Here is a 15,097-nt window from a genome sequence, read left to right as displayed (position 1 = left end):
AAACCTGGAGACAGACCAGAAATGCTGAAAGGAAGAGTTTGGATGGAAAGGGAGCTTAGGTAAATGATCTGTTGGTGTTCATGAGTGGCTCCCACCCTCTGCCCATGCTTCTGACTTTCACTCTTCCCTCTTGTAAAACATCAGTTGAAAAGGAGTTTTTCACAACTGAAAAGAGAGTTTTTCCAGTTTTTGAGGCTGATAATAGAGGGAAGCCAAAGGAAATATTTTATCCTCATGGAGACTAAACGAACAGGGAAAATGAATTTCAGTGAAAGCAGGGTAAGGAAAACCACATTAGAAAATAAAAAGCTTACTGGGTTGTCTTATGCTAAGCATGTTCCATCATTTCTCTGATTACTCTTCCTTCCCTTAACATTCATGGTGTAAGATTGCATCTAAGTGAAAAGTTTTATTTCCCAAATAAAATCCATGTATGCATTTTTCCACAGTTCTCACTCTTCCAATTACTTTGCTCTTTGGTGGGTGTTTTGGTGTAGTAAAGTGCCAGGCTGGACGCTGTCATTCTCAGTGGGGCAACTGAGGAGGAGTGGTACATCCTTATCTGATGTTCTGCTAGCAGAATTCTCTCAGCATGGCACAGTACTGCTGATGGCACCCACGCTTCACTCACTCCTTGCCTGAAAGGGTTCAGCACAGCATTGTGCTTTTCTTGGACATTCTCACAGTTAGACCATTTCTTCTGGTGTCTCTTGAAAAAGGAGTGGCATCAGGCTGCTAATGAGTGAGGTCACACCAAAGAGTAGAGCTGTTGTTCAGACACCAGACATGTACTGCATGCTGCTGAAATTCAGGAGTGTAAGTACAGATGGCTGTATGGGAGAGTATGAATTGGTTTAGATATAAATAAGAAATTGGTATTTTGCCATTTACTAATGAAGATTCCATCTCATGTTAAACCAAACTGAAATGTGCTTTCCTCAGCAAGTGTTCTGGAGAGAAAAAGAAGTTGGATTTTCTGTATTGTATTCAATTTCATTAATAAACTGAGCAAATGAACAAAACAAGTCAAAGGTACTAACATTGTACCTGTTTGCTAGAGCAGCATGCCCACTCCAGAAGATAGGAAAACGAATCATCCACTCTACAGTCTGTGCACTAATTACTGTTACTGATGTCAACATTATTATTATAGTCATCTTCTGCAGCAGCTGCAGTACCACTTTGCCTGTCCATCTGCTTCCTTGTTTTGATTACTGCAGTGCAAGTATCATCCTAGGAAGCATAAGAGAGGAGGAGATCCAGCCTTTTTAAAGCACAAGTCCTTTAATAGCAAGGAAGCTACTTGCCTTTTTTTTAAGTCATCATTCTCTATTTCCATTGGGGATTTTTTGGGTCTTTCTCTTCAGAGATAGCACAGCCTGCAGTTTTTCTAATTTTGTATTATGATCTCAAACATGTGCCTTCCGGCTTTCTAATTACCTGTTACCATAATAATATTTAGTAGTGTTGTATCATGTTGTATCCAAAAAGGTGGTTTTAAAAGTGCTAGCTAATTAATTAAAGGATTCACAAAACCTCTTTTTTTTCAAAAAAAAAAGGAAACAAAACCTGACAGATGAAGAAGCTGAGGTACAGAACTTGGAAAATGTTAAATTCTGCAGTTCAGCATGACAGCAATGACCACACCTGCATCTTTACCCTATTCTTTCTCCTGCAGAATTCCCTTCCAATTTTTACCAGCTTTAGATGTGGCCAAGAGTTAAGTAACAGTATCAGGCTTACATGAGGATCATGGAAGAATCTGGACATTAAATTTATACTGCACATTTTTTCACTCCTTCCCTTTGCAGATCTAGATTTTGGTGTTTTTCCTTTGACGCAATATGAAATTAATGCAATTCTGAAAAGCAATCATGTACTCATAGTACCTTCTAAAAACTTATTCATTTTATGCTTGTCATGAACTATAGATTTATTATTAATGTTTACATATTTAAATTACAGATTTAATTTTTTAACAAATCTGTTAGCTATTTAAAGGATAAATACAATTCGACGTACAATTTGTGGGTTTTATGTAAGAAAAAAAGACCTTTCATGGCTAGATTTTAGTTGGAGAGGGCCAAAAGAATTCAGAACTCATGCAGTTCTGATTTCTAGTTTTGGGGAAAATAAATACAGCTTTCACTGTATACCTTTTTTAAAAGATAGGGTTAATGCTGTCATAATTTTAAGGGCAAAAATTAAAATTACAAATAAGATTTAAATAATGGAAATTTGATATTTTTGTTCACCTAATGACTGGTTATTTATATCAGTTCTTTCAATTACCTAATTCACCTTCAGAGAGCTAATAGGTTACCTCAATTTATTTTGCTTTATTGCTTCTCTCTTTCAATGTGTAGTGACTAATCCTTCCTCGGCTGTTGTAATGCCTAAACTACAATTGACTCCAGTGTAAATCGCAGCCAAACACATCTTTCTGTGACAGCCACCTTCCTAATTGGAGTCCCTCTTAGCCCCTTGTAAAAGAGTTGAAAATGATCTTTGATCCTGGTCTATTTTGGGTCCTTCACTCCCACACAGGCATCAGGGAACGGCTCTGCCAAGAGAGAAGCAGCCTGAAAAGCAGCAAATCATTTTTAAGGGGGGTTGGGGTGGTCAGTAGAAAGGATGAGCTGGGTCTCTCTGCTGGGCAGAAAGGTGCAGGCAGAGCTGCCCTTGCTCGCCTTTGGGTGTCCTGTTTGCAACCAGGGCACATCACAAACCCTGTCGGTTACGTAAGCCTCGGGGTAAAAAAGTGAGCGAGAGTTCTAGGGAGTGTTATTATGCACTTTCTGGAGGGCTCTTATCATTGCTTCTGCTGATGAATGTTTGGTGAGTAAGCAGGCTTTTTTCCTGAGTTGTCAACACTGGCAATATGAGGTGTTAACGACACAGAAAGAAATGTCCTCAGCATTACATAAGAGAAAGAAAATAAATGGAAAATATAGATATTTATTGACAGAATGTACTTATATTTCACCTTCTAATTTCTGCTCCCCGTCCAAACTTGTTAAAAATGTTGCTGCTTTGAAATTATTCACATCTACCATCACATATTCACATTCAGTTGACCCAATTAATAAATAATCCCAAGTGGAAAATATTGAAAAATAATCTAATTATTGTCTTATGTGAATTCAGAAATAGTATGGTTTTCACCAATTATTATATGATTTATTTTTCAGTTTTTTTTGTAAATGCAGAATTGGATTACTTGCACATCATTTCTATGGTGATTTCTATTTGTTATTTAAGCCATAATGAGGTACTTTGTGAAGACGTACCCAGGTGGATGAGCAGGTTTTTGGTTCCCAAAATATCTAAGACAATTTTTGTTTCAGATCTACAAATTGCCCTGCTGAATTCACTTGCAGGAGTTTTGAGGACTCTTAAAGAGCCAAGAAAATCATACCTGTTAAAAGTCCCAACTCTCATTTTGAATGGATCTGTGTGCCCAGGCAGCCATACTAAAAATAATTTGATCCTAATTCACATGGGAGGGTCAGAGCCTGTGCAGTGGTTTTCTAATGACACTACAGCTTATGTACAACTTTAATTCTGTTTCTCTGACAGAAATATGCAGCTATGAAGAAAAGGGATGGTGTGGAGGTTGTGTGGGTTAGTAGGTAATAATGATTTTTGTTCTTTCTCGCTTCTGGTTTGGTGGTGTTTGTGCAAATTGCAGATCAGTGATGACTGCAAATTACTAAGTCAGTTGGTTTTCACTCAGCTTGCCATTGGAAAAGAAATACATTTACCAGAAGTGCCGCCTTTTATCATCATTCTTGTCAATCTTTCCTGAACAGCTCCGGGCTGAGTGGACATGGTAACGAACCATCCTTTCATCCTTGGAGGGGATATGAAGTAGTCAAGGTGAAAGCATGGTTGGAATTGAAGCTGTACATACTAAATCACATCTCTGGGTAGAAGAAAGCTGTCAAATCCCTGGGGTAGTTACTGGCTCTTGAATACTAAGTTCATTTATTTCCAATTGATGCATATCTTGCATGAATATGGAAGGATTAATTAATGTTTTAAGTAGTTTTGAAGATATAGGACACTGTTTAATATCTAGGTATTTTTGTTCCTTACAAAATAGTTTTTCTGAGGAATCACTTAAGAATTCCAATATTCTATGAAATGAACAGTTTTAACTTTACTTTCTAGTCAAGGAGGTTTTTGAGAAATAAAGCAAACCAGCTTTTGTTTCCTTTATCACCTGCATAAAGAGACCTTTTTCAAATGTTGCACTACTGCTGGAAGTCTAGAAACTATTACACTTTGGATATAAACTGATCAACCCAGTGTAATGAAATTCTGTGCCCTGCAGTAAAAGAAAAAAAAGTCAAGGTCATTTTTAAAATCACAGTGTCATTTATTGACATCTCTGCACCTGTAATGTATAATCCAAACAACATTAGAAATTTAAATTCACTCTTATTTGAAGAGATTTAATCCTGACTTCTTTAAGTATATAGAAAAGGGTTATTGAGAACACACTCAGAATTTGTCTTTTCTTTACTGATTAATTTCACTACTGAGGATGATGGCTTTTTGTTCACAGTCTAACATTTGGCAATTATGCTACTATAGAAATAGTGCAAATAGATTTCCTTATTTCTGTCCCACAATATCTTGTCATATGAAATTGTTAAATCATTTGCATTGTTGCTTTATTGGTGGAAAAAATATTTAGACTGTCCTTTAAACGTCTTCTGTTTTTGGAGCAACATTCACAAGTCCTGTATTTCTCCATGGCGGAGCGTTTGATTACAGATAGAAAACACTGTATATGTTAGTATGCAAAGCCTGATTTCAGGAGCCTGCAGCAACTAGCTGCATGCTAATATTCACCATATTGTTTTACATTTCAAAGAGGCTTCACAATGAAGATGTTTTTCACATTCTACTCAAAGTATCAAAATTTTTACAGGGAAGTTGGAAGTGGTTGTCATGAAGGGGGAACCAGTTTAGAATCAGTGGGTCAGATTTATTATTTGAATGTTAAAATAGCTATTTTAGACAGACACAAATATGTTAATTCACAGATGGAAAATTATACTCATTAAGTTCTAAATTTACAGTGTGGAAGAAATAGAGCCATTTGTAAAAATAAATATCTGTCCTTTCAGCATCTTCTTACTTTCTTGTCTAATACTGAAGAAGGGAGGTACTTCCATTCTCATTCCTTGTATTTAGATTTAATGTCAGATACTAAATAGTTCTAATAAGAACAGGGCTAAAGAGATTTGATTTCATTTCACTAATAGCAAAGTTAATTAGTAGTTTGATACGGGTTTTTAAAAATGAGGTAAGCTGTTTTTATGTTTGAGGAGACTTGAAATCAGTTTTCCAGGCTTTAGCATGAGTATTATTGTATAGTACCAGTGACTACAGTTCTTCTAATTTCTATCCTTTGATGACACTGGTACTCAGCCCACTGTTGTTCAGTGGTTATTAACTTACTAGGAGCTGTTAGTGGAAATGGGTTATATTTTTTGAACTGGGAAAACGAGTCATTTTCATGTGAGTGAGAAGGGGTTTAGCACATGAATTGTGTCAGTCTGTAGTTTCTTCTGTAATCTTGTGAGCAGGCAACATCCAATCTAAATTTCAAATCTATGCAGTCAATGCATCAATCTGAGTAATAGTGGTGCTTCACAATATTAACAAGTCTGCTTAGGTGCTGTAATACCATGCACTAAAAATGAAAGGACTACTGAAAAAAAAATTAATAGACAAGTATAAATCCCTCCTCCCACATACCAGTAAAAGAGTACTGATCTAAATCCTTTCCCTACCACCAGTCATTGCATAGAAGGTGATTGAGTTTGCAGGCTCTCCCAGTTCCACTTTGAGAGCTTTTTGTCAATGTGGGATTAATCATGAATAGCCCAGCTGAATGGCCAGGCCCAGCAAGTGGTGATTGGTGGTGCAAAGTCTAGCAGCTGGTCAGTAGTGTACCTCCACAATGGTCAGTACAAGGTCCAGTTCTGTTTTAAGATTTTATTAGTGACCTGGATGATGGGCCAGAATGAACCCTCAGCAGGTTTGCTGATGACACAAAACTGGGAGTAGTGGCTGATGCTCCAGAGAGTCATGCTGCTGTCAAGAGTGACCTCAAGAGAGTGGAGGAATGGTCTGACAGGAAACTTAAGGAGTTCCTGGGACAGAGAGCGGGAAGAACTAACGCTGTCCAAATGTCTCTTGGCACTGGCCTTATGCAGTGTTACTAAGCTGCATCAGGGGAAATTTAGGTTGTACATAGGGAAAAAGTTCTTCACAGGAAGAGTGATTGGCCATTGAAATGGGCTGCCCTGGGAGATGATGGAGTCCCTGGAGGTGTTTAAAAAAAAGACTGGATGTGGCACTTGGTGCCATGGTTTAGTTGACAAGGTGGTGTGAGGTTGTAGGTTGGACTTGATGATCTCAAAGGTCTTTTCCAACCTAGTTAGTTCTGTGACTCTGTGGTTCTATTGCACAACCTTAGATGTTTTATCTAAAACCTGCTGTATTAGGGGAAAGTTGCACAGTGTTACTCTTTGTGCCGAGTATTGACAATAGTGACTTTTTAGTAATAGTTGAAAAGAAATAGTTACACAAAGTGAAAATATTTCTAACAGGTTGCTGGTTCTGGCCCTGATTCAGCAAAGCAGTTAAGCACATTTTTAATTTCACATAAATAATATATCCCATGGAAGTCAAACTGCCGCTGTCTATGGTTTTAATAAGGATAAACTTTGTCCCATTCACATAGACAATATAGTGAGCCTCACTGTTGAGAAAATATATCACCATTTGGGGTCTGGCCTGCTGGACAAATTTTGTCTGATTTATGGGTATAATTTTCATGAGCAATTAATTCCTCTGTGAATAGTATGTGTGACTGTGTACCAAATTCTTAAATAGTGTGAAAAAGGAGGAAGACTACAGTGGCTGGGCTAGAGTACAGTCTGGTTGTTGTGGTTTTCTATTTTACTCTACACAGATGCAAATGGGTTACCTAGAAATAACATATTTTAAAGTAGCTAAGTGCTAATAGTCCATACATCTTTCAAAAGTATCTTTTTTTTCATTCCTTCATTGTGGCCAGCTGTCCAGTAGGTCAGAATGACAGAGGGTTGCCCTAGTGTGTGTTACTGGGCAGTTGTTAGATTAATTTCTGAAAATAAAGAATTAACAAGAGGAGGACAGATCTAAACTGTCTTGCACTGCATAAGGAATTACATAGGGGCTACTAAATCATGTCAGTGACTGCCTAGCTATTCAGTTTTGGAGAAAAAGTGGTCACTGGTCACAGGAACAACAGTGACAGTATTTTTAATTTACAGTTTGGGTTGGTAGATATTAGTTTATATAAGTGTGCTTTAGGCATTGGAACATTTTTACAACAGGTTTTTATTAGAAAATGGCTAGTTCTGTGGCTGATCTTCCATTTTGTAGTGATACAAAGTATGATTTATGTGCAGATTTTCTATGCTGTGAGATCAAAATAAAGCTGTGAGCAGACAGTACCATTCATTCTATAATGCTGTATTAAAGGGTCTGGTTTGGGAGGAAAGTTTTGTTTTGCCATTATAGTCTTAAAATTGCTTGCAATTAATGTTCATAGTTTTAATTTGAACTATTTAATGATGGGGAAGATATATATATATGTCAACCTGAATCTTTCTTATCATGAGTTACAGATACCATCAATTACAGTTAAGGTTCTTTTGTTGAAGGAAAAACATATCGCATGACAAGAGGAAATAACATCTTATTTTATGCTAAAGTGCAATCATTTACTTCTGGAGACTTTCAATTATGTATGGATGTTTTATGTAGGCTTTCTGTGTGTACAATATGCACCTGAAACAGTTTTGTGCCAGATAATAACACCCCTTACCTTCCAAATGTTTGTGTGTTCTCTGTGTTGCTAAACACGTACACTGGGAGGGGGGACAGTGTGACAGAACAGTGACCTTTTTCCAGTGCTGTTGGTTATGGCATAGGAAGCTGTTGGAAAATGATTGCTACAGAGCTGAAAAGATAATCGGATGCAGTTCATTACTCATCTTGTCAGCTGCTCCTGCTACAAGGGATTGTATCACAAGATGTTAATCTGCTTGTGACTAGATTTCAAAGCAAGCATTTTTATTTTGGAGGGGGTGTAAATAATTTAACATCTTCCAATTCTATTTCATTTTCAGAAGCAAGAGAAATGGAAAATTCCTCATTTAAAGTCTCAGAATATTAATTGATAGAAATATTAGTACATCCTTGTGGATTATTTTACAACTATATGATGATATGCTACAAAAAGCTATTTAATTGCAGAAGTGGGTTTTTTTAGACTAATTATGAGGTAATGTATTCCTTGAATAGTGAATGTTTGTCTGCTAGCACATTTCAGTGTGTTCTGCAAGACAAGTATTAGACACAAGATAGATTTGGACCAAAGAGAGCCCTATCTCCACATTGAATCACTAATGTGGATGTACCCAATGCTTCCATACATTGTCTACCACTGAGGATATTTGGTGTAAGTGTGGAGGAGGATTATATTCATTATTTGCAGATGGGAAGATGAGAAGGTAGTTTTAGCTAGCTGACTTCAGTTTTCTGAAAGCGAAAGGCCCAAAAGAGCAGTTACTTTCTGATACTGTGGTTTGCTGCTTACAATGCTGTATGTGAAGCATAGGGAAGGCTTATAAACTTTCCATTACATTAAGATGAGCCAGTAGATTTGCTGTGTACATTTCAAGCAAGCAGAACTGCCTTTTCCAGCTTCATTCTGCCTATCTTTTTAAGTCCTTGAAGAAGTTGTCCAGTTGAAGGCATATTCCTTTGATTTCCTCTTGGAGAGAAGCATGCCTTTAGCTGCCCTTTCCTTGTAATTTTCTAGTATTGATTATTGTCAGATGGAATTGCATGCTACATTATAAGCAGTTAAAGCTAATCCTTATTAGAATACATAATTTAAAAAACAAGCAGTGAGAAACTCAAATGTACCTTCAAAAGTAATATATCAAATAATGTGTAAGCAAAAGAAATGACGGGTTTAAACAAATTAAATTGTTTCTGTATGCTCATGGTTGCATATGGCACTTTTTTACTCCCTCTGGAGTATCTAATGCTAATGCCTTGCTGTATTCCAGTTTTGGTAGCTACAGTCCACCCACTAAATACCCCCTGGTGTATGCGTAGGCAACAGTATTCTCTAGTTCCTGCCACAAACTCTAACATGGTCTTCTCTGTGCTATTAATCAGCAGCTATATTTCACCTCCAGAGAGACTGCATCTCAGCACTGGACAAAGTGAAATCTCATGTCATTGTTACACAAGCAGCCAGCACTCTGTAGATAGTGATTTTAGTTAGTTAGAAAACTGGGCATTTGTTTTTTCCCCTGAACGTTTTTGACTCAGTAGTCAGTCAGTAGGAAATGTTATCTGACTTCTTTGTGAAGCTCTTCCCTTCTGTCTCTCCTCATACATAATACAGCTGTCTAGCTGAGCCATGAGGGCTTTCTTCCCTACAAAATTCTGATACAGTTAATGTACACCATTCACCCAGGTCACAAGACACAAACTAATGAGCAGAGGCTAATTTGTATGGCTGTGGCTACCTATGCAAATGTGTGCATGAGAACCTGTGTATGCGTGTCTGACCTTATATTATATATGTCTATAGAGATACATGGAAAAGTGGCATATTTCCACAGCAACATAAAGCATCTTCCCATGTTACTGTTACCTGTCACCATGCTGAATCTGACATTTAAGATAGGAATGTTGATGGGGAGGAGCACATGCATATTTGTTTTCTGGACCCTTAATCACTGTGTTTTCTGCTGAGACAGTGGTAGAGATGTAGATGGTAATTACAGGAATGAAAAAAAGAGTTTGAAAAGTGCTCTCCTAACTATTTTTCCACCTCCATTAGATGATTTAGAATTTGAATGAGTTGTAATGCTCAGTTGGCAACCATTGTTCAAGGTTGGGATAGAGAATATGAAAGCCAATTAATTTATATTTTATGTGAAAGGCCATTTGTTTTGTAGTAGTCTTCATGTTCTAAATTTGAAACTGAAATAAAGAATTAAGAATTCACGTTTATGCTATCACAATAAATTTATCAAAGAAAAGAGATTTTATGCAGTGAACCTTCTGAATAATTTTCTGATACTCTAATTTTACTTTGCCCATTTATGAAAGTCAAGTACAATTTTACAGAAAATACAAACATAACTATAAAATAAATTACTTCAGTTTCTAAATCTGTCATTGTCCTCAAGCAGTCAAAAATGAGATTCCATAATCTCAGTTTATTTTAGCATTCAGTGTTAATTATCATACGTTTTATGAGTCCAAGAGTGTAAAAGATGTTCTTTCTCAGTTCTTAATACATGACCCATAAACTTTACCTTTCTTTATCTTTAGAGATAAGGAGTAGAGTTGGATTAATTCCTCATCTAATTGCAGTTTGTGACGATAATCCTATTTTTTATCATTACTTTTAGATGTATCGCTATACCTTTGACTGATTTTCAGAATTTATATTCATTCTTTAAGATTATTTTTTTTAAACTGACACTTGTGCTTGAACTTGCAGTTTTTCAATGAACAGTTCTTCAAGAGGGATTCAGTGGTACTTGTTAATGAATGACATTGTAAAGACACTAGTTGGTTTGGCCAGTATTGCCACTGCTAGTGAAAAGAGATAATTTTTTTTCCTTTATCATTTTAAGTAGTAGTAATTCATTTTGGAGTAGCAAGACATTGAAATATAATAGATTATCTCCACCTTTTTGTGGTACTGCTGGGCAGTGCAGAAATGAAATGGACATGTTTTTTCTTTTCTGATTATCATTCCTGTAGTGGTCTGGTCAAACTGATTAATGCAGCCATAGGGTCAAGGAATGACATGTACACCACGCAAGGAAGAAAGCCCTTCTGTTCTGGGTTTTCTCTTCCCATGACAACACTGAGCAGTCTTCCAAGTAAGCAGGACAGGATACCCATCCTCATCTCCTGGAATTTTTTTTCTCCCTCAAACAGACAGGGATCAAAAATCAGCCTTTAATGCTTGACCCTAAGTGCCAGATGTTGGGGGCAGTGGGGAAGCAGCCTGCCCCTGCACATTCCCTTTGGTGTGTTCCCTTGTTTCCACTTCTGACTGCAATCCTGTTGGCACCAGGCAGGGAAGAGTCATCTGCGAGGTTCACTGTATTTTTGTGTGGTTTGTGTTTTTGGGAAGCAGAGCTGCTCAGTGTGCAGTGGTTTGGAGCTGGTTGGAGTTTGCCAGCGCATGGTAATGGCAGTGAATAATTGCTGTGGTGTAGCCAGCACGAGAACTCCCACGGAATGGGAAGGTCACTGCAGTGCAGGGAGATTTTCTAACACATCTCCTGAGGTGTGCTGCTTCAGGCTGCACTCACACCCCTAGGGAGCTGGAAGATTTATGCTCAAATATTTAATTTGAGACAAGACCGCAGCTTTTCTTTTGTTTTCTCCGATAGTTTTTCTAGCTCTAAACCTGAGGAAAACTTCTCAGATTTCACTGACTTTGTTTTTATTCTCAGTGATGAGGAGCAGCTTTGACTGGAAGCATTTGCGTTGCTTGATATTCTTTGGAAAGAGCATGTTTTGAAACTTGTATTCCTTTTGTCCCTTGCTCTTAGGATGGCCAGTCTGATATTTTGTACAAATTTTGGACTGCAGTTACCCAGACACTTTCCTCTCAGTTTCAGTCAGCAACAGACTGTAAGTATTCAGTATAAATGATTTGTAATGTGTTCTGTAATTATTTTGAATCTCACTTTCCAGTAAGTCCTTTGCTCGATATCTCCTCTACCAGAACTATAGCAGTGGTTCACTCAGCACAAAGTCTGTGTGTTTATAACTTCTTGGTTTGTAACCAGACAGGATCCTCTTAAACTATGGTTGAATTTTCAGAAAGAAATATTTTCTGTTTCGTTAAGTAGTTGTTATCTAATAACAAAAAATATTTTTCTAACTGTGAGTGGAGGTAAAAATGTTTGGAATGGTACATTATCCTCCCTGAAGCAAGTGAGTTTGCCAAATTCAAAATTAGTAATTTGATTTTAAAGAGAAATTCTTAGTCTTTTCTTGTTAAACACTGATTGGTTGTAAAAATCAGATTTCAGGGTTTTTTTTTGATTCCATTATAAACAGGATTTTAGTTACTTCAGAATTGTTCTGTATAAATACGGATGAACAGCTGGTGTTCTGACTTAACACAATTTTCTCTACATGTGTAATATATAAATAGCTGATACAATCAAGGAATATTAAATATAAATCATATATATATATAATTTTATAAATTATGTGTTAACATAAGACAGTTCTATTACCAGAACATGCTAATGCAGCATGCAGTTGGATCATAGGTGAGTTTGGTACTTTCATAAATATTTTTCACATTTGCATTGAGTATTTAAATTTAATCTTTTGCACACAGAGGTGAAGGGCATAAGTTGTACATTTATCTTTGTGATCTCAGCTATTGCACTGGCTCTTCAAAATTTGGTCCTTCCAGGCTTTTTAGCAGCAATATAATTTTGAGGAACGAGCTGGTGGATTCATACTCAGTGGTTGCTAAGTAACTGGATGATCCCAAAAGAAAATGTATGCATCTTGTGTTAAAACATATTAATTTGACTGTTTGCCTTATGCATTGCTTTAAGGGCAGCATGTACATACTCTGAGCCTCCTGTGCTCACACTGCACTCGTGCTACCTGTTCTCAGTGTTCTCATTGAAGATTGTAAATTTGTGACATCAGTTAACAGGACCAACCAACACTGCACAACTGAGGGAATTCTTACATTTTGGCAGCTGTACTTTCTCTAACAGCTATTCAAAACTATTTATTGCTTACAGCTTTTAATAATGTATTTCATATAAACATTTATAGGGGAGGTTCGATGTGAATGTTTTTATCTTGCTACAGCTGAGTTTTGGGGAGACAGATTTTTTCATTTCAGCGAGGCATCTAAATGAAAACATTCATTTTTAATATAAATTTCTGGTGACTGAATGCACTGACATCAGTCACGTTCTGGATCATATAGATCAGAGGAAGACAAGATATCAGAAAAATAGTGTAAAATAGAAATTTATAGCAGTTTAAAAGGTTTGATATTCGGTAATGATCAGCTTGTGTGAGGTTGGGACAGTGTTTGCAAACATAGCTTCATGACCTAAAATAACTCTGTGTTTGATAATAAATGTGAATCCTCCTGTATTCAAAATTATATATTGGAGTTGAAAGCACAGCCTGGGTGAAATGGGGCAGATGTCTGGAACCTGAAAAGCCTATGAATGAATGGAACAGTGTTTATCTCATAATGTAATGGGAAATCTCTAGAGTATGAGTGATGTTAGATCAAGATTAACAGTTGCTAAAGCAGTTGTACATTTGTTTCATTTCCTGTTACTTGTGGCAAGCCTTTCAAGGCTGAAACTAATGCTGCTTTTTCTGCTGGCTTTGTCTTTCTTTGAGAAGTTTAGGAATTGCATATTAAGTACCTTGTTTTAAGAATTGAGCATAAAAGCATATGCTTCCCTCATCACATTTCTGAACGCTTTGGTTCATAGGAGTTATCTTTGTCTGTTTTAAATTGTTATCTTCAAAGTTGCACAGCCCCACACTTATCCTCCATCAAGATATTGTTAGCAAATCTCTAGATTTAGAGAGTTCCAATTACCCTTTGGCCTTAAATGAATGATAATTATTAAGTTTGACACCAAACATTTATTTTACAAAATAATTTTTTCATATCTAGTCTTCCAGTTTTCGGTTTTATATTGGTGCTTTACATCCTTTGTCAAGTGCTTTTAATGTTATAGTTATTTCACTTTGAAATGAATTAGAAATATTACATTATTAATATTAAACTTAGGATAGCATTGTGTAATATTGATATAAATGCAAGGATAGAAGTTGTTTGTAGGAATAAAAAAATTAGTCTGAGCTTAGCATTGTGTGTTGCTTACTGCTTTATTTTACAGCCTCTATGTTTTTGAAGCAAGCATTTGAAGGAGAATACCCTAAATTACTGAGGCTTTATAATGACTTGTGGAAGCGCCTCCAACAATATAGTCAAAATATTCAGAGGATTTTTAACACAAGTGGAACTACTGATCTTTTTGCTGAACTACAACAAATGGAAGAAGATGCACAGGACATATTCATGCAAAAAAATGAAGATTATGAGTATGTATTATGAACTGTATGACTATAAAATATAAATATTTGCACCCTGTAAGAAAGCAGAATGTTTTTTTTAAACTCACTGTTATTCAAATTGTCACTGCAGGAGAATTTGAAAGGCTTTTCCCCCCTCTTGCAGTTACTGCTCTAATGCTATTTTAGAGCTCTAGGCTTTTCATTAAGCTATATATCTAACAGTGTTGGGTTGTCTTGTCTTTCACAAAGTCTCTGAGTTCTATCAAGTTCTATCTTTTTGTCTCTTTGGGTGAAAAAAATAGGAAAATGGTGAAAATTCAGTTTTGTATGTATTGTGATTACAGCACTAGCTTTCTTCAGTTGACACTGCAATCATTTGAGTATGACAAATGCTCAGTTGTTATGATTCACAGTTTTTAGTTTATACATCATAGAATAAACATCATCTAAGTGATATCAGAAAGATCAAACTGAAACAGGCTTATCAAGCCTATTATGACTTACAGACTTATGTAAGATAAAATGAATATTTTATATGAGAATTGTATTGACTTAAATATGTTCTTGAGCAGTCAGTGGGAGACTTATCAGAAGAATGTTTTTTATATGCATATGTTTAAAAAGCAGAAAGGAAAAACAGGTTCAGTATTGCAAAGTTCGTATGTCTGGAAAGATTTAATGCTATTGTGTATTTTAATTTGAAATGTAACAACTTTTTCTTATGTGCAAAGTCCAGAAAAGGCCTTGAAGGATTCACTGCAACAATATGAAGCTGCCTATTTGTCAAAATCCTTGTCTCGACTGTTTGACCCCATCAATCTTGTCTTTCCTCCTGGAGGTCGTAATCCTCCCTCTTCTGACGAGCTTGACAGCATCATTAAAACTATAGCCAGGT

General features: G+C 36.4%; 1 protein-coding gene across 3 annotated transcripts in view; it reads left to right on the top strand.

The window, feature by feature from the left end:
- COG5 (component of oligomeric golgi complex 5) overlaps positions 1-15,097 on the top strand; it is a 174,228-nt gene that overhangs the window by 115,880 nt on the left and 43,251 nt on the right. For all 3 annotated transcript variants that reach the window (XM_059472074.1, XM_059472073.1, XM_059472075.1), the window contains exons 11-13: positions 11,670-11,751; positions 14,025-14,229; positions 14,934-15,095. In XM_059472074.1, the coding sequence (XP_059328057.1) occupies positions 11,670-11,751; positions 14,025-14,229; positions 14,934-15,095 (449 nt within the window). The remainder of the gene's footprint in view (positions 1-11,669; positions 11,752-14,024; positions 14,230-14,933; positions 15,096-15,097) is intronic.

Source organism: Ammospiza nelsoni, chromosome 5 (assembly GCF_027579445.1).
Source record: "Ammospiza nelsoni isolate bAmmNel1 chromosome 5, bAmmNel1.pri, whole genome shotgun sequence".
Classification (NCBI taxonomy): Eukaryota; Metazoa; Chordata; class Aves; order Passeriformes; family Passerellidae; genus Ammospiza; species Ammospiza nelsoni.
This window is presented reverse-complemented; position numbering and strand designations above follow the sequence as displayed.